General features: G+C 39.7%; 1 protein-coding gene across 3 annotated transcripts in view; it reads left to right on the plus strand.

Moving 5' to 3' along the window:
• AP3B1 (adaptor related protein complex 3 subunit beta 1) overlaps positions 1–21,114 on the plus strand; it is a 141,305-nt gene that overhangs the window by 78,955 nt on the left and 41,236 nt on the right. For all 3 annotated transcript variants that reach the window (XM_053409083.1, XM_053409084.1, XM_053409082.1), the window contains exons 18-22: positions 551–680; positions 2,351–2,501; positions 5,118–5,286; positions 14,582–14,654; positions 16,339–16,445. In XM_053409083.1, the coding sequence (XP_053265058.1) occupies positions 551–680; positions 2,351–2,501; positions 5,118–5,286; positions 14,582–14,654; positions 16,339–16,445 (630 nt within the window). The remainder of the gene's footprint in view (positions 1–550; positions 681–2,350; positions 2,502–5,117; positions 5,287–14,581; positions 14,655–16,338; positions 16,446–21,114) is intronic.

The raw sequence follows: 21,114 nt of genomic DNA on the forward strand, positions 1-21,114 counted from the left end.
TGTCTGAGCAGAAGCAAAGCCAGGGCACATGTTGAAGTATTCCTTCTATTATTAAACATATTTATTGATCAGAATATTCATTAATTTTTCAAATCAAATCTTTATTATTGCCGTCAGAGACCAGCACCAAGAAAACAAAAAATGAAGGACATAAAGCACATCATCCAAATGTGTATAATAGAGTAAAAGAGAATAAAATATAATAGGAAAGAGTAAACAATAAACAAACATTCCAGTCATTTTTCTTTATTTTTTGCAAAGTAAAGATAGATGTGTTTACAGTTGACACAAATAACTTGTGTTGATGAGATAAAATTGGGTTGTGTTTTTAATATTTTTTTTGTAAGCCGCATTGATTATTCTAACTTTTTGGTATAAATGTTTGTTTAGGAGTGCTCAGTACAATTCCCCTTATTTATATGTTAGATTATATTTGCTTCTGTGTGTGTGCATGCACTCCTGTGTCAGAAAAGAGAGTGTTCATGGTTGTAAATAGAATGTATCACAACTTTTTAACTATGTGTTCTTCCTTTTAAAAAAACATGAATAGGCAAAAGAATGGACTTCAATATTAGGGAAGGAAAAGAAAAAGAAACACACTGATGAAAGATTCTACTCTGAATCAGAAGATGAGGAAGAGGAGGAGGAAAGTGATGATTCTTCTAGCAGCAGTGACAGTGGTATGTGTGGATAAAGAAAGATCACAGTTCAGAACTATGAAATACAGTGTTCCCAGTATGTCCCATTATTTAAACCCATTAATTTGTGTTGCATGTGAATGATTTTATCTTTTGAGTAAGAAAAATTGTTGCACTGTGATGAATAGACCTGTGCATTCTTATAGTCACATAATGTGGTTTCTATGTTAGAGTACAAAGCTAAACTTGTTTATTCAGACGAAAATAAAATGGACTTCAGAGCCTTACTCCCATGTGTGTAGATTCACATCATGCTCATACCTATTCCTGTATCTTGGTGCATTGACTCTTTTAAAATACTCAGAAAATTTTTATTTTAAAGTACAAAGTAATAAAAATAAACTAGTTAAAAACCATAGTTTAAATACAACAAATAACATTTTAAAACCACATTAAAATGCTGGTTGCCCTGGTAGCAGCCCAGTTGTCAAAGTTGTCTGTATGCACCTTGTCTTCTAAAGAGGAAGGTCTTAGCCTCCTGGTGGAAATATTACAAGTAGGGAGCTAGCTGAGAGGAAATTCTACAATCTGGCATCAGCCACAGGAAAAGGCTGTTGATGTAGTAGGGGCTTCATTCACTTCATACGTGTGACCTGTTGGAGGGTATGCTAAATAGAAATATGCCAGAAGTGTGTGTCATATTGAGCTTCAGTAAAAATCTGAAGTTAACATTTATTTAGAAGTCAATAGGAATATTAAGATACGATTTTAGGATTTCAGTGCTGTATGGGTAGATATGTTATCTGTCTGTGATATGGGAGAGTTTGCTACTTTTCTAGGGCCACATAACTTTCATTAATTCTTATTGAGTCCCCTATGTACTAGCTGATCAGTAAATCATGTTGGCATCAGATATTACTTTCTTAAAGTGAATTATATAAAAGTAATATATTCTGCAGTCTTTTTTTCTAAATGTTTGCAAGAATCCAAACTTGAAGACCAAATATAAAATATGTGGTGAAAGAATTTTAAAATCTGTAATGCTATGCAAGCCTTTACATGACTCTTCATGTTGGCAATCCAAGCCATCGCATCCATCATTTGAATCTTAAGAAATTGCTCAGGTACAGGTATAAATAATATAGGCACATGTACATATAGACATAGAAATTACATGTTTTTGAATCGAGTTGACATACTCTCCTGAACACTGAGGGCACAAGAGAAAAAACGTTAGGGATTATTAAGGCTTATAACTAGAATCAATGGACTGAAACTGGGAAAGTGTACCTTTAAGCTAGATATTAGAAACACTTTCCAGCCGATTAGAAAACGAATAACTTGTTTAAATTCCTGATTAAATTGTCATCACTAGATGTGTGTTCAAGAATAGATTAAATACTTAAATGTTGAAGATGATGCTACATTAGAACAGAGGAATGAAGGTAGAGGACATGGGAGGTCATGTCTAATTTCCTTCCTCTTCCCACCCCCTTGGGGTATGATAGCCACAAACCAGATTATTGAGCGCTTGCATTTTTTGAATAAATTGTTGTTGAATTATAAAAGCAACATTTTATAGCAGCCAGCCTTTACAGTTTTAAGTATGTGGATTGTGCCAGGGTGCTTAAACACCAAGTAACTTAAATAGTTTTATTAAGTTATTTACTTGAATTGCTTACAAATGAAAGGCTTTTCGTTTTGCATTTTAGAGAGTGGATCTGATAGTGAACAAGAAAAAAAGGAAGGGGAAGAAGACAGCAGTGAGCAAAGTAGTGAGAGCTCCTCTACTGAAGATGATGGTAACAGGAAACCAAAAGCCAAAAGTGGTGTCTCAAAAAAAGGGACTGCAGTTTTAAAGAGGTATGTAGGGGTTTTTTGTTATGACAAGTAGCAAATTGGAATGTTGATGCTACAGTGTCTGTGGAAAGAACACATTAATGTTTTTCATAATGATATTATCTTTGAAAAGACGCTATCCATTTTCATCTTTTCCATTATATATGTTATATGTAAATTTAGCAGCTTGGGGTTTTTTTTAATGTAACTTTTGTTGAATATTTAGGTGGTGATCTGAGTGTATTAACATAACCTTGGGAGGCTGAACAGTTATCATGCCACTTTATGAAACACTTAATTACCTTATACAGCGATTTTGCTGAGGGCTAAAATTAAATCCTTCTATATCTTGCCATTATGCAACTAAGGCAATTGATTTTTCCCTAAATAATGTTATATTAAAAGGATTATGATCCAGATATTGGAGGCAAGGGCCGTGAAGGGAGACGGTCAGAAGCTGCTTAAGTGTGAGGGCTTTTTAAGATTGCCTATTACTAACAGAGTTAACATGTATTAAAATATCATTAAAATTTTAAGTAATTGGGGCTAATACCTTGGATTGTCTGAATCTGTTTCTTCCACTTCTGTCAGCAAGTGGCCTCTGCAGACATGATCGCCCTTTTACTCTGTAGCCTGCTGCCAGCTCACTTGATGAGTTTGCAGCTCAGCTCAGTCGTGGCTGACAGCGCTGATTGGGGCGCAGTACGCACTCTGCTCCTTTTATTACAGACAGTAATTAAAGCAGCTCGCCCTGCCACTTCCATAACAAACACAGCATAATGCCCTAATTATGACTTTATTAATTTAAGTCAGGATTTAATGATTTTAAAAGTGATTTATATTGTTTTTCCTGTTCAGAACAAATGAAATCTGTAGGTTAAATTAATACAGGCTTTTCATCATTGCAAAGTTAAAAAGCTAGTTACTAGTAAATTTTTTTCATTAGATTAACATCTGAAACTCTTAAGCAGTAAGGTAAACAATGATTACCTATCAAAACTGAGTAATGAAATAAGTTTGCCCTGAAAAATCATACCTTCAAATTAGAAATTTGTATGTATTGAAAATAGTTTTCTTTTACTAAAGGAATATTGGGTTTACATTGAATTATTTCTGGAATGAATGCTGCCATTTAAGTCTCAGGAACTAAAGAGGTAAATAGAGATATAACATGAAGAAGAATTGCAGATGGATGGTTGCATTTCCAGTTAGAGCAAAGCAAGTTGGAAAATGAGAATGGATTTGCATATTTCTCACATTGCTAAGTTTGTATTAATACTCTGCTGTGGGGCTGTTTCTTTCCCCATTTAAACATGGTTCCTAGAAATAATAGCATAATGCCAATGCTTACTTTAACAAATATATTAGCAAATGTATTCAGATTTATGGCTAAATCCTCCCCTTCCTTAATAATCAAATGCCATTGTTTTAATGACATTTAGTACAGAAATTTTTGCTCAGTTTTAATGATTGGTTCATGTATCATGCTTCTGAAATCATGCCATGTAATTTAGTTTAGCCATTCCCAATCTTGGGTCCCCAGATGTTGTTGGACTACATCATCCACTGGACTTGCTGGGATGGTGGAAGTTGTAGTGCAACAATATCCGAGGAGCCCAGGTTGGGAAGGATTGATTTAGGTGCATGGGACCTGTAAAAGGTTTAGTGGGTTGCAAAAAGCAACTGTCTGCATAGCCCATGGCACATGCTTATAGGCCCTGGTTCAAGCATCATGAACAAATCATGGTTTAGCCACCAGGAATGTGGTGCTCCTTGTCTCCTTGTGAGCACTGATTCTCTGTTCCACATCATGGCTTGTGGTAATGTATTAGACAAATTATGGTTGATGAATTAGATGAATTATGATGAATTAGACAAATTATGGTTACTGTTAACATAGCTTGTCTCCAAGCCAGAGCTGAAAACCAACTTTAAACCATCTCTACTAGGTATGGCTATTGTGCTCCAGAATATGGCAAAGAAAACTGGTATATACAAATTGGAGCATTCAAGCCCATAGTACTCCCCAATAGAAGACTTCTGGTTTCTTTGCTCATTCTTACAAAAGGAGGAGCCAGGAGGCTTTGTGTAACACCCAGAGGCTTGTAAAGGTAAAGGGACCCCTGACTGTTAAGTCCAGTCGTGAACGACTCTGGGGTTGCAGTGCTCATCTTGCTTTATTGGCCGAGGTAGCCGGCATTTGTTCGCAGACAGCTCAGGTCATGTGGCCAGCATGACTAAGCCGCTTCTGGCAAACTAGAGCAGAGCACGGAAACACCGTTTACCTTCCCTCCAGAGTGGTACCTATTTATCTACTTGCACTTTGACATGCTTTCAAACTGCTAGGTTGGCAGGAGCAGGGACCAAGCAACGGGAGCTCACCCCATCGCGGGGATTCGAACCGCCAACCTTCTGATTGGCAAGTCCTAGGCTCAGTGGTTTAGACCACAGTGCCACCCACGTCCCTATCCAGAGGCTCATACCTGTTCACTAATTTGATATACAGTCAACACTACACAGCCTTTTGAAAGAGCTGTAAATAGGTTAATAATAATGCTATTGATAATAATATAACATTAGCTCATTTTATAGATTTTATAACTTTCTCTTGAGTTTCTTATGCATGTATATTATATTTAGTGACTTGGATGGCACAGAAGAGAATAAAGTGGAATCTCAGACAGCTCTAGCTTCTTCAAATTCAGAATCTAGTTCGGCTGAGGAAAGTTCTTCAGACTCCAGCTCAGAATCTGACTCTGAAAGTAGTTTGGAGACTCGAAAAAAAGTGCATACTTCACTTCCTCCCAAGGTATATCTTTAATGTTATATAAGTGTTCATAAGTAGCGTTATTGAAGGTGCATTTTGATTGCCTTTATGACGTGTAGAAACAGGACGTATCAGGAAATGTGTAGATTTGTATTCTTTGTTTTTGATTGGAGGTCCTTTGCGAAAACATTTATTGCAAGTTAATGAAAATTAATATGCTGTTACTTTGCAATTCTAGAAGGAGACTTTTTATAGGTGATGATTAACCACTGCACAATACACTAATGGAATATGTCTCAGTTTCCATTATATAAAATATATGTTGTAAAGCACAAGAAATTATAGAAGCCTTTTTCACTGGAGATGAACAAATGCAAAGTGATAAAAGTTCTGATTATAATATTCAGTCAGTGATGTTTTGTTGAGCTTACATATCTGTATAAACTTTTATCTGAAAATTTACAGTCCAGGGTTTAGATTCCCATCATTCTCAGAGGTTTATGTTTGGTAGCCACATTGAAAGTAAAGTAACCTAGTAAAAATGAATAGTGGATAGTTCCACAGTGGTATATATTGTAATATTAGCCTCTTTTAAGTATAAACGCTTAATCACTGTGTGTACTCTTACTTTCACCAACATGATTTGGATTTAATTTGCAAACTTGTGCAGCAGTCCTTGTAGTTTTTGGCAGTAGTAGAGTGGCCAGACTACGTAGAGAGAATGAAGGCCTCCATTTGATTTTTTTTCTTCTTACAATCAAGTGGTATATAAATTTTATGAAATAAATTATATTGAGACATTTATGGCAGTGAGTTAAATAGCCTAAGTTTTGTATGGTCAGAATTCTTGATGACGACGACGATGATGATGATAATAGTCACACAGATTGTAGATTTCTTATGCCCAATTAATAGAAGTCTCATTTTTACACCATTGTAGACATGTTTTGAAACAAGATCCAATAAATTTAGTCCTAAGTTGCCACTGGTGACTGGGAAACACTTCTTGGTGACAGCCTGCCCAACTGAGACACTTTCCCCTTTGAAACACAGTTCCTTCAGAATTTTCAAAAGGGAAGAGTTATTTATTCATTCACCTTTTTAAACACTTGGAAGCAGTAAGAATCAGCCTTGCTGCCAGGTATGAAGTGAAAAGCTTACCGTATTTTTCGCCCTATAAGACGCACTTTTTCCCCTCCAAAAATGAAGGGAAAATGTGTGTGCGTCTTATGGGGCGAATGCAGGCTCCTTGGCTTCAGCGATAGCAATGCGAAGCCTCCGAAGCCTGTGCTCCGGAGGCTTTGCGTTGCTTCCACTGAAGCCAGGAGAGTCTGCTCTTTGAGGCTGGCGGTGGGGAAAGCCCCAGAGATCGGGGGGCAGCGGGAAGGCGAGCTACTCTCCAACCCGGGTTGGAGGCTGGCGGTGGGGAAAGCAGCGCTTCCCCCATCGCCAGCCCCAGAGATTGGGGGGGGCAGCGGGAAGGCGTGCGACGCCTTCCCGCTACTCTCCAACTCTCCTGTGGGCTTTTGCGGGAGATGGGGGAATTCCCCCACCTCCCACAAAAGCAGGCAAAAGCCGCACACTCTTTAAAGGGGCTCCGCGGCTTCTGCTGGCTTTTCTCGTTGAAAAGTCCGCAGGAGCCGCGCACCCTTTGAAGAGCGCGCCGCTCTTGGGGGCTTTTCCCCGAGGAGGGAGGAGGGACTGACTGGCCGTTTCAGTCCCTTCTCCCTCCTGGTCGAAAAGCCCGTAGGAGTCGCGCACGGCTCCTGTGGGCTTTTGCGGGAATTCCGCCACCTCCTGCAAAAGCAGGGAGAAGGTCTTTGAGTAGTGCACAGGGTGCGTGCAGCCTGTCCGCTGCTCCCAGAGCTGCGGGGGGGGGGGGAATCATATTTTTTTCCCTTGATTTCCCCCCCTGAAAACTAGGTGCGTCCTATGGGCCGGTGCGTCCAATAGGGCGAAAAATACGGTACCTCTCTGCTGAGTCCTCTGCACCTACCAGAGAACTGGGGGGAGGGGTGATTGTGGCAGACACAAGAAATGACTGACTACTAAGGGCAATAAAAATGTGTGGGTCTCTGGCAAATGCACATATATATATATATATATATATATATATATATAGGAGAACAACTACAGGTGGCAGTGAAAATAGTGTTGCTGAAGCATATGTAAAGTACATAAAGGGGCCCACAAAAATCATAGTTTGGAAGGTTGTGGTATGCTTAATTGCTGCCAGATGATAAGCACTGCAACCGTGCTTATAAAAGCTTAACTGTGACTGACTCGCAAATACTGAAGGTTGTATTTTATGGCCAGTTAAAAACAAGATACCTGTTGTCATGGTTGGTGAGAACAAACTGCATAAAGGCACCTTTGCCTCCCAACATGAAAGCGTTGCTTCAGTACTTGATAGTAGTGGCAAATTTGTGTTTTGATCTCACATTTCTGTGTAGTAATTGCAGTGAGAAGAGCAGCACAAACAGCTAAGTCTATCAACAATTATATTTAATAGGCAAACTGTCTTTAATAGTGTCAAATAGCTGGTCATTCAGATGAGGTATTGTCTACTCCTGATGGGTGGCAATTCTCCACTAGCCCTGTAGGGACCCACAGGGTTTCATCTTGTCTCCCATGCTCTTTAGCATCTATATGAAACCACCTGGAGAAGTCATTGGGGTATTTGGAGTGAGGCATCATCAACAGGCAGATGACTCCCAGTTCTTTCACTTTATCAAATGAATCAGTCCAGGCTGTGCACTCCGTGAACCAATGTATGGATTGCATAATGTCCTGTGGATTGCTGATTCCCATGTTCAGGAATTGGGTAGATAGCTCTTATGGATGTTGTTGCACTTCCTTCAAAATAACAGGCCTGCTGTGGAATTGGTTAGATGGCCTTATCACTGGCTGCACAAACTGCTGCAACAGCAAAGAACAGCTTTTCCTGGTTTACCATCTACAGCTGTTCCTGGACAGGGATACTCTGCCCATTGCGAGCCATATGTTGGTTAACTTCCTGATATGATTACTGTAATATGCTCTGTGTGGGGCTGTCCTTGAGAATGGTCTGGAAGCCACAGCCTGTGCAAAAAGTGGCAGCCAGATTATGGAGTGCTACAGTTCCAGAGGGTCATATGATCCTGAGAAAGTTGCACTGGCTGCTAATCTGCTACAGAGACAAATGACTTAGAAAGCTCTAAGCAGCTTAAAATATTTTAAATAAATAAAATACTAACGTATAATAATGATGAACAGTCTTCCTTTTTGGCTAAATGCCTAATCACAATACAGTTATGCTATAACTTTGAGGAAATACTAATTTTATAAAGGTGCAGCTTCTTAGATTTTTAGAGCAGAGTGTAAGTGAGTTACATTCCAAGCCCATGTAAGAGTCAGTGAGGTTTCCTTGTAGGTAGAAAAAGTGTATAATTGGAATAAGGAGGTTTTCAGTTTGGGTTTGCACTCTTTGATGGATCATTACGCTCTTTCTTTACCTGCATAATTGCTGTTTTCTAAACCTTGCAGATGAAATATACCCAGATTAACATGGTTTAGAAACATTGCTGGAGTAATTGCTTCACTTTCCCTTTATTTGATTTTTTGAACGTCAGTCCCTTTCATGTCCTGTGTTTTTTAAAAAATAAATATTTTTTTCTAGTTATAAAATATACTATCAGTTTGTTCTGTTTTTGCTTCCTGTTTTCCTCTACAATTATGTTTTAATCAGTATTGGGAACAAGATACAATGTTGTGCCACTTCAGAATAAATTTCCATGAGTCAGAATGTTGATCCCACAGCTCTACATTCTGAGATCAACTGAAGAGGAATAGCAGTACTCTGAACTTCCATTAAATCTAACATACAGTCATTGGTTTCAACATCCAGATATATCCAGGGTAACTACCTGGCTCTTAGTCTCCCTGTGACTTTCCAGATAAGTATCATTAATGAGGGCTTCCAAATAAATTTCTGCCCCAAAATACAACATCATTCCTGGTGGTTGGCCGTGCTTGCTGGGGCTGATGGAACTTGGGATACAGTAACATCTGGAAGGCCACAAGTTCCCCACCACCGTTATACGCATACCCTTGTGGAAGCAAGTCCCATTAAACTCAGTGGAACTTGTGAGTAAACAACTATAGGATTACACTACTGTTGACATAATAGCTGTCAAGACAATTAATAGTTTAAGGATTGTAGTAGCTTAGTAACTTGGGAATCTACCATATTAAAATACTTAATTGTATATGGAATGTTTAAACGGGGCCCTCTGCTATGTCAGTTAGTAAACTTCTGTTTGTGAAATAGACTGGAGTTCTTTGGTATAACTATTACTCTAAAGGTCCTCACTTAGAGGAAATTAGAATTAACTTTCATTTTAATGATTGTGAGAGGATCTCTGTGCATTGAAGCCACCAAACTACATTGCTGCTTTAAATTTTGACTATTTCTGTATTTTTTCCATTTGAAACGAAAATTTGAAAGGAATCTCTTTTTCCATAAAGGACCCTTCTGTTTAGGTATATACTTCAGGTATATACTTTATATATTATAAAATATACTTAAGATGTATTTAATAATGAATGCAAATGTCCTTTGAAGTGACATAAAATTATGACACATTTTATGATATATAAAAACAGTGTTAAGATGGACCTATAATAAAAATGTTAAGATGAAGACATGTTAGTCTAATACATGGCTTCTGGTTTGTTTTTTTACAACACAAAGGTAAAATGTCTCCTAATAATGAGCATAGTTCCGTATCTCAAGTGCATTATGCACTTAGAAATACAACTTTCAAACTGTTGTTGTGCATAACTAAAACACAGCTAGTGATCCTGCTCAGAAATAGCGGGGTATTCAGATACATAATCACATACTGTTAAAAATCAGATACAGATTTTAGTATGATGCGTGAGTAAATAAGAGCCTATGTAGTGGGATTTTAAAATCAGTTACTGTTGGCCTCTTATACAAGCATAATACAGTCACTCAGCTGTTAAAAACTTGATCTACTATTTAAAAAATATATAAAAACAAATTGTCTATCTTTCTGCCTGATCTCTTTTCAACTGCTAACACAATGGAAACAGTAGGTGATCAGTCAGTGCATTTGGATTGTCAATGATGGTTTTGTATAAATATTGGAAGGGCAAGAAACAGAATTCACACAGTAAAATATGATTTCATCTGCCTCTTCTCTGCAGTTCCATGGCTCATGCTGCGGTGTGAAATTCTCATTTTACACACTTTGCAGGCGGAGCACATGAATTATGCATTGAGCAAGAGAAATCTCCTGCTTCAAGTCGTATATGCATTTACCCAGGTTCTATCTCTATTATCAAGATGAATTGCAAATGGAGAAATGTTTGATGGGATATGGCTTAACTTCTTTGTTTAGCATTCAGCTCTGGGTTGCTTTCTTTTCTTTAAGGAGGAAACAAGTTTATTTTTGTGTGGATTGTAATTTTAACTAAAGAACAAAAAATCAATTTTTAAAGCTGTTTCAGTTAAACTATCGGTAAATATTAAACATAAATGTGAGTGAGTGTGTGTCATGTTCATTTTCTTACATTTAAACTTATTGTGACCATGGGCAAGTCCAGAACATTGTAAGCACAGTTGCCATTTGTAGAAAAACAGTGACATATCTGATTTGATGAATATGCCATTTTGTATTAGAGAGACCAGGTAGATTTGCTGGGAGGAGCTGATCTGATCCCACTGTGTTCACCTAGATGTTTGGTATAGCATCATACAGGGCCATCTTACCCATAGGCACTAGGGGTGGGGGGCACCCAGATGCCGGGCTCTCAGGGGTTCCAGGCCGAGAGTCGAGTCGGAGCACTGCGGCGGGCTCTTCTGCTGCAGGTGGCTCTGTGCCACAAATTTGGGGGCAACCGAGCCAGCAAGACACTGAGGTGGCCAGCTGGCTCTGCCCTCCTGCACACCTGGGACTGGGCAACTGGGGGGGGGGGCGCTGGGCAGATCTTTGCACCTCGGCGCCATATATGCTTAAGACAGCCCTGGCATCATAGTAGGCTGCAGGGATGAGAGGAGAGTTGCTGTGGTCCATGGCACTTCCATATCCAGTGCCAGGAAACTTGGAACTGACTATGAGGGCCTGCTCCTGGTGTTGGTCAGTAAACTGTGGTTGCTGCTTCTGTACCATCCACCTTACTGCCCAGCAGCTTCTCTCACCAAGCTGGCAGAGGTGATATTGGGTGTGGTGTCAGAGGAAACCATAATTGTTCTGGATGATTTCAATATCTATGCTGAGGCTGCCTCTAGTGTTCTGGCTGAGGACTTCATGGCCATAATGATGACCATGGAGGTCACTGATCTGACACACAGGGCACAGCATACCCTCCATTTGATTTTTGCTCAAGGTGGAGGAAGAGATGGTATGGAGATAGTGGGAGTAGATCTCACCCCATTGTCATGGTCTGATCACTTCCTGGTGAAGTTCTTACAGCTCCAGTCCTCCACTGGAAGGGTGATGGAAAGATTAAGATGCTGCAGGGGTTGCAGAGGGGAAAGAATAAGGTGAATTGTGCAAGCTGCTCACATTAGGTACAACCCATACAGATTGATTGAAGTCATAATTAACTATGACTTCCTAAGTGTTGGCTGTCCTAAGACTGAGGCAATGTACATATTCCAGCTAAAATGAGTCCCACTGAAACCAGTTTGAACAACTTGAGTAGCTGTAACGAAATCCCATGAACATAAGAATAGCCTGCTGGATTAGGTCAAAGGCTTATCTAGTCCAGCATCCTGTTGTCACATTAGCCAATCAGATGCTGTGGGAAATCTGGGAGCAGAACATGAAATCAAGAGCATTCTCCCCTCCTGTAGTTTCCAGCAACTGGCATTTGGAAGCATTACTGCCCCCAACTGTGAAGGTATTTTTTGTGGGACTTAATCACAACTAAATCTGAGCCTATATATTGAATAACGTGAACTTTTGCCTGAGCCTGACTAATTTTCATTTGGGGAATAGAGGTCCAGAACTTAGGTCTGGTTGTAGTATCCAGCCATTATTTGTGCTGCCTTCCCTCCAAAGCCGGCTTCTTGCACATATAGATAGAGGGAAAGCAGAGTTTGTCTGTCTATCTCTCTTTTTACAAACTTTATTGAAAAGTTTAAAAACAATTACCAAGCAAAGCTGTTGTCTTCCAAGAGAAATACATGTACAGATGTTAAGTCTTGTATGCAGTCATCCACATGGAATCAAAAGAAACTTGGAAAATCTTTTATATTACAAATTCAGCTCACATCCACAGGATATAGTAAAGGTAAAGGGACCCCTGACCATTAGGTCCAGTCGTGACCGACTCTGGGGTTGCGCGCTCATCTCGCTCTATAGGCCAAGGGAGCTGGCGTTTGTCCGCAGACAGCTTCCGGGTCATGTGGCCAGCATGACTAAGCCGCTTCTGGCGAACCAGAGCAGCACACAGAAACGCCGTTTACCTTCCCCCCAGAGCGGTACCAATTTATCTACTTGCACTTTGACGTGCTTTCGAACTGCTAGGTTGGCAGGAGCAGGGACCAAGCAACGGGAGCTCACCCCGTCGCGGGGATTCGAACCGCCAACCTTCTGATCGGCAAGTCCTAGGCTCTGTGGTTTAACCCACAGGATATACTTCAATTTAAATCGCTAAGTAATTTTTCCATAGTGTCTAATGTGACTGAGACAGAAAGAAGATTACTGTACTATTGTTAATAAATGCTATAAATCAAGACCATATGGAGTCAAGCCATCTTTCTTTGTTATTTCTGTTATCACCTTCCAATGGTGAATTAAGTGTTCATAAGTGCTGTTTTCCACACATACTGAGTCCATGTTCTTGTGGTGGGAGCTTTGTGGTCTAAACCCCCACTGCATACCATTTCAACTAAACTGCAAGAAACCTTTTTAAATGTCATTATGAGATGGCACTGGACACCCCTACACCCTTCCAGAGCTAGCCATTTTCTCTCACCCTTAAGTTGGAAAGGATGTAAGCTTAAAGGCATGTTCCTCCACATGTGATAGGAGTGCCTGTTGCCTAAAAGTTTTTTGGACTTGAATTTTTTCCACTGTCTTCTGCCATTATGGAACAAAATCTTGTACCCGATCCTATGTTAGCCCAGCTGTCAATGGAAAATGATATCAATCCAAATGTAAAGCATAAAAGAGTTGATCTTCTTTCTTAAGACAGCAGTGAGACAAATAATTGCATCCATTTGGAGACTTTGTCTCTTGTATTCCGCCAGGATTCTGCATCCACCCACCTACCCACCCAAAGTTCTTTGCAGTGTGTAGGGAAGTTGGACAAAGAGTAGTCTTATGTCATGCTGAGTTTGTGCAGATAGTCTCCAGGAAGATATTAATGGTTTCCAGAGGTGAGCTGTTGATGGCATTTGTTGAATCCTGTTAAATTAAGCTCATGCTCCGAATCATATGCAGTGGGATTCTTTCACCATGTTTTGCATGCGTGCTCTAGATATGAGTATTTCTTCCGCCACTCAATGAGAAAAGTGTCCTACTAATCAACATGTTTGTGGACTCAAATGGCTGATACAGTTGTCAGGAAAATTATGCCAAAATTCATAGTAAATTGTGACAAGGAACTTTATTCCCAGGCTGTGGTGTATAGGCATGGTTCTTTCTTTGTACTTCTCCCTTCTTACACCTGCTTGTATAATTATTTATTTGAGTATCAATTATAGATGCAATAATATATAAACTCTGTTAATTTTATTCTCCCAAAGAGATGAATTTATCAGGTCTCTTGCTACTCTGAAAATGCTTTGATGATCTGGATCTAATGAGATCTCAGTTCTCTTAAGGACTAAAGATCTTGGGTTTTATGCCTAGTCTTGTATGGCAGCAACTCTCAGCTGATTAGGTCACATGTCCAAAGAGAAAAGAAGTAGTGAGACCAGTTGTGGTTGTTGAGAAAAGTTTGAAGTTACTGCAAACTTGAGGACCATGGGATTACAGGAAATAAAAGACTGCTAATTGATAATGTGAAAAGTTAGATCTAAGCCACCACAAATGTTTTTTTAAAAAAACTAAAAGAAAAATAGAGTAATAGCACAGCTTATTGCTTAGAGCAGGACATTGACCCGCCGTTAAAGCAGAGCTGTATTGGTGTTGCAAGAACACTGGGAGATAACATCAAAGAAATGGTGTTGAAAAGGCATGCAGGATTCTTTTATCTGAATTCCTATGCAGCGAATATTAAAAAGGTTGAGCCCAATTACATTCTTTCCTGGATAAGTCTCTGCAGTGTTCTTACACATTTTTTTCAAAAAAAGTATTAAACATTCATATACTTTTGGCAGAAAGAAGAGAAAGCTTCACAAGAGAAGAGAGCGCCTACTAAGCAAGATGTGCCACTCTTGGATTTGGACGACTGTAAGTACTCCAGATGTTTGCCCTTTCAAATGATATTTTTATGTCCATGAAAGTTAAAGCATTTGACTTAGATCCTAACTAAAGCTTCCCTTGTGGGAATGCCCCATGAGCCGAGTTCTGCCCATGGGATGCTCCCACCAGCAGAAGAAAGGCAGCATTTTTTTACACACACTCCTTTTCCCTGCAACCTCTTCGCCTTTCCAAACTGTTGCTGAAGGATTGGGGAAAGCAGTTATTTCCACTTACAGAAGCAATCCATCATTTTGCAGGGGGCTAGTTAGGATCCAAGTCATTGTATTTAAATTTCAAAAGGCCTGAAATAATACTGTCTGTCTCATATAAAGATATAATGGAATATTTATGTGTACGCTATGCATTTGTCATTGTATAAGAGCATAACACACTTAAAAAAAACAAACCTGGATAGCCTACTTGAACAATGCATGCTCTTTAAACAGAGTCTTTCTGAACAATTTAGCTTTAAATGTGGGGAGTCTCTCTTCTCTTGTCTCTTAAGATTTAAGGCTTATATGTTTTCAGCCTATATCAAATGCATTTCTTAGCGCATTGTAATACTGTTACACTATTTTATTTTTAAATAAGTACCTTTTTATAAATGAATAGCTTTCCATAGCAAGGTAGCAGTGAGACGCATGGTATCTGGAAATCATACTGAGGTCTCATTCAGAAAGATTGTATTTTCAAAGGTTGTAAATCTCTATGTGTTAGTAATACAAAAATATTTAACAGCCTCAAGCACAGAAATTTGGAAAGCATAAAAGCTACAGATGAGTGTGGTTTTGTTTTTCCGTAGGTTGGATACAGAGATTAGCACGCTAAATAGAGCTAGCAAATTGTGACACACCCACCCACCCACCCCAGCCCCACTATGTTTCACCAAGGATTGGGGGACCTTGCTGAATTGGGAGGCTCTGGCTCAGGGCAAAGGAGGAAGGGGCATCTTCCAGGAGTGGCATTCCCACTGAGGTGGCTGCCGTGGGGATCAAGGAACAGGGATATCAGCTTCTGCTATCCCTATTTTGTGCTGTTGGCTCTTACTAACACCTCCTATGTGTTTAGAAAATTCAGAGACTTTTACTTTTATGTCTAAATTCTCAGAATAAACAAGGTTCATTTAAAAAAAGAAGCTTTCATCTTTATATAACAACAAAGCATAGAATCTAGCAGTCTAAGAATAAGCAAGTAATCTACTAACATTAATTTCCACATAGTTTACCTTTAGTTTGGAACATGGTGTGTGGTGGTTGGGGAGGTGTATACACGCCTTCCCATACACAGTAACTTAAGACATATGTTGACGTACAATCCCATAAATCAGAGTTTTCCAAACTGTGTCACAACACGTTAGTGTGTTGGCTGCCGTGTGAACACATCCTGCTCTCCTCCTGGGGCTGGAAAGGGGCTAGTTTAACCTCAGGTTTGCTAGTAAAACTGAATTACTGTGCCATGAAATTAAACATATCTAACAGGTGTGTCAACAAGATGAAAAGTTTGGAAAGCTCTGTCATAATTTTTAAAAATTAAACATTTTTATTAAAATGCGTAGGATAAAGTACGTGTCTAGTTACTGAATTGTTCAAGTTTAAGATGCCAGAAAACCATACTCTTACCAATTTAATTTACTTAAATATAACTATCCTTCTCAATTGCTTATTTTCTGCAGTCAGTCCTGTATCAACAACCACATCACTCCACAAGCCAACTATTCTTACTCCTACTTTATCAGCTGACTTAGAAGGTTTAAGTTTATCAAGTTCTTCAGTCATTGATGTAAGTTATATTTTTCATTTACTGACTTATTTTTCTCACTCATTTTCTGTTTTAAGGTGAAATTGTATCTTGATCTATAATGGACTTGCAGACCATTCAATAATACTTCATTCCATTTTTAAATACAGATCAGGGGTGGGGAGCCTTTGGCCCATCAGGGGCTCCATTTTTGCTTGTGAGCCCCTTTTGCCCAAACCATGCCCACCCATGCAATATCAGGTGTGGGATGGGTATTGGCATTGCTTCAGTGCTTAAAGTGAGCTGCTGATTGTTCCTTGACTGGAGCAAGGAATACCTCCACCATCAATCAGCTGATGGGCAGTGAGGGTGTGCCTTCTTCCAGGAGAGGGAAGTGATTTCCATTTTACAAACAACCCCCCCCCCGCCCCGCACCTCTTGTTTTCAAAGAACAGCATGGGGCTGTTTGCAAAAGGACTTTCAAACAGCCCTCTGCTGCAATTTAAAGTCTCAACAATTGGGACTTCAAAGCACACTGTCACCTGATGCCATAGTGTTATCCAGTGATTGACAGGTAGGAGGAGCTAGTTTGGCCTGCCAGGGGTTGGGGAGTTAAAGGCCTGGTCCATTGGCAGAAAAGGTTCCCCACCCCAATGTAGCTTCATGATGAAACTAAAGAAGAATATGTTGCAGAGGATTTTTTTAAAGCTTGTGGTTTTAAACTGGTGGCAGTATAATCAGAATAGCTTTTGTTAATCACCTTCTAACTTTTGGCATGGGGAAACCTTATTTTTTGCATTTTAACTGCTTACAAATTCTGGACAAATGTTATAATCTTCTAAACTAGTAACACAGAAACTTGTTCTTCTTTCCAAATATATTTTTGAACTTCTTTATCTTGATACCTGCTATATTAAAACAAATCTAACTTAGTATTTTTCTGATTGCCTATGTTAGCTCTTATGCAACGCAGTGTCTGTGTAGGTATTTATTCATATCTTGAATCAACTAAAATGACTTTATACTCAGTTTCCTGGGCAATGAAACAGAGAGCGACCAGATCCAAACTCCTGGAGGGCTCATGGCAGGGAGACAAAAATGGAGGAGGTGGTTCCTCTTCCTAATGGCCCTTCCCGTCCCTAAATCCAAAGCCTCCCCTTATACTAGCTTCTTCAGATACGAGCCTCTTAAAAGGCCACTCGGTGTCCTCTACCAGATGCTTCTCTGTCAAAATTTCTGGAATATGCGTCATCTCTTTCCTGCTGTAAGAATTTAGGGACAATTTAACAAATAGCTCCCATTTTTCTGACTGTTTAGAATTATACCACATACTGTTTCAAAACCAGACTGCATGGGAATGGGAAGGACATGGTAGTAAAATCTCTCTGTTAAGAAAATAACCTATCGGTCTCTTGCTCTCTGTCGTGTAGGATGCTCAAATTAACAGATGGTTCAAGCAAATTTGGTAAGGTTCTCACTATGAAAACAAAAAATTATCATAGTGTTAATTTCACATCATGTTTAGCAAACGTTGGCTACCACTAAGCCCATGGTTTGATTCAGTGTGTCATCTAAACCCAGGCTCATGATTTAATTGTCCAGACTAACCATGAACTGTAACCAAGATTTGTTTTCATTAATCTGGAAGTGGTAAGCCATGAGCCTGGGTTGGACAGCACTCTAAGCCATTAGTTGTCAACTGGTGCACTGTGGCACCCTGGGAAGACCTGAGGAACTTTCGTTCATGAGAGCCCTGGGGGGGGGGCATCCTTTCATTAACTTGCAGGCCATATCTTCTTGCATTATCTCTCTTCTTTCTCTCTGAGGAACATTCAGGGGAGCTGGCAGCTTTAACTTGCAGCCCATTATCTTCCTGTATACTTCTCTCTCTACCCCAGCGACCATCCTTCCTTGAGCCCATCCGGTGGAATGGGACCAGGGCAGAACAGGTCAGGGGTGGAACGAGGGAATCCCCACTTAAAGGTGTCATGTAATGGAACCCATTGTAAGTGGCTCCCACAGGGGAGCCGCAGAAACAATGTGTTTGGTCAAGGGAGCCGTGGACTCGTAAAGGTTGAAAACCACTGCTCTAAGCCAAACATTGGATTAGCTCAGCACAACTGCAGAAAGGATCAGGGACAGCAAAGCAACCGTGAGCTTCAATCCAGGAGCCCACACGCTCAGGGCAGTAGCTCACTTCATATGGTTTTAAAAATGAACCTTTGAAATTACTCATATGTGGGAGTCTTTACCAAAGCTAAGAAGCAGAGTACAGTTGCCACACTGGTCTAAAGTGCTACAGTAAAAATAGGTGAGAAAGCAACTTGTCTGGAAACAACCAAGGCCATTGAGAATACATTATTTGTCTAATGGTATGTATTAATCTTACTTAACTGGAGGTTTGTGTGCTGGGTATTTTGGCCATGTACATTAAGGTAGTTTTACCCATGCAAGTCCATAGTATTGACCTGCCGCACCAATGTAATATATCTTGTTGTTTATACCATATGTGATAGGGACTTTAATAGGTGTGCCTGGAGCAGAAGCTAAAGGCCAATCAGTATAGTAGATAAAAGGTCTTCCACTGGAGCCTGCATATTGCACATTGTATTCCTGTAGTCACAGAGAATATATGCCCATTACTCCCAGTTCCCAGTGGGAATTATGTAGTGCCATCTCAAAATCATTTTTAAAAGTGTTAGATGTTTATGCTCATGCTAAATAGAAAGGACCATAAGCGACCTTCTAATGCTTGCCTGTATAGGAAGGGAGTTAACCAACTACTTTAGAAGTATTAACATAGTGTAACTGGAACAGAAAGAGGCCCTTTAAGAGTGACTTTTTGAGAAGAAACAAGGTGTAATGGTAGGAGGAGGGGACGTGAAAAGATTGGGCTGATCATAGTTAAGGAGCCATACCATAGTTTGCCTCTGGAAGCTCAACTCATGTCTGCTTTTAATTTCTCATTTGCTTAGCACTCAACTTCATAAATTCACTCCAGCCTCCCTGCTTCCATCTTAAACCACAAATCCAAACACATGCTGTGGACTACCTGAATGAAGCCAGTGGTCCATAGATCACAGTTTGGGAACCACTTACTTTGACTATATCCGGCAGTTTAAATCATTTACAGGCAATGACCATTTTGCATGGGGGTTCCATTCCCAGCCCCTGCACATCCTCCCACATGTTGGTGGAGCGTGCATAAGCCTTCTCCATCCCTGTTCTTCCCTCTTCTGGGTCCAAAAGGATGCCCCTAAAATGGTTGCCGCCTGTATGTACTAGGATACAACTTTTGTAAAGCATGTACAGTCATATCTTGGTTTTTGAACAGCTTAGTTCTCAAACTTTTTGGCTCCCAAATGCCACAAACCCAGAAGTGACTGTTCCCGTTTGCGAACTATTTTTGGAAGCTGAACGTCCAACAGGGCTTCCAGTTGGCTGCAGGAGGTTACTGCAGTCAATCAGAAGCCGCACGTTGGTTTCTGAATGTTTTGGAAGTCGAACGGACTTCTGGAACGGATTCCGTTTGACTTCCACGGTACAACTGTACTTAGGCTTTCCCTAAATGCATAGCTGTTCATTGCAGAATTGTGGCAGCTATGTCTTTAAGTAGGTAATGATGTAGGAAAATTGCAGATATACATCTGTTGTTGTCATATTTATTTATTCATACCCTGGTTTTCTTTATAAAAGAAACACAGGGCTTAATTTTTTATTTTAAAAATGCATAAAGGACAATATAGAAGGCAATAAACAGTTCAGATTACTAAGATCCTTTTAATATATTAGAATAAAGAGCAGGGTAAGACAATTTAAAGTAAAAATAGGAAACAAAACTTAATCCCAGGTTAAATCTCAATGAAATAAAAAGGTTTCAGCAGGTGACCTTAAACTTATTAGGCCACGATAAGGAAATTTTGTCCATTATATGATTATTTCCCACCTAGTCATTTTGATACATTGGCACCCTATTTACAAATTTTTACAATTCCAAAATACAGAGGTGCTTTCACTTGCACAGGATTAAATATACTGCCTTCAGCTGTACTTGAGGGTCGATTTCAAAAAATTCCACTGGAAAAATGCTAATGTCCATGTGGAGATGGCAGTATTGAATCAGCAGCTCATGTGCTTCTAGCTTGCACTCTTTATAAAAAGATTTGAGGAGTGAGGTTATTACCCCTCTACTACTATCCATACCAGGTTGCTCAACCATTGCTACTGTGTCCTTTCTTCTAGCAGATCAAGATAACCAGATGACAGCAAAAACTGCAGAATTTTAAGCAGGGGCAATTAGAATAGATCTGTTATATGAATTATTGATGTAAACCTCCAAAATGTATTTTGTATAGTTAAGTTTTTACCTCTATCTTCAGTACATTGTATTTTATTTTATTGCTATGGCTAGTGGCTGATGCAAATAAAGATTCTTCTTCTTCTTACAAGGCAGCAGGCCTATGAAAACTCTAGGAAGGAAATAGAAATGTGTGTTCTGCAGAAATCAGTTGCTGAGTCACCACTGGATCTGAGCATGATTACTCCTAGCTAGTTGGCAAGAAGCAAGTCTCTTATTTAGTAGAAAGACCCCTCTTCATGTAGAATAACAGATTCAAGAGTTTTGGTTTAACACACCAGCCTCTCTAGGGACAGTTGATCTAGAATAGTACCTTCTGAATATCTGTTAAAGAAAATCACTAAATGAGGGAGA

Source organism: Podarcis raffonei, chromosome 11, assembly GCF_027172205.1.
Source record: "Podarcis raffonei isolate rPodRaf1 chromosome 11, rPodRaf1.pri, whole genome shotgun sequence".
NCBI classification, from domain to species: Eukaryota; Metazoa; Chordata; class Lepidosauria; order Squamata; family Lacertidae; genus Podarcis; species Podarcis raffonei.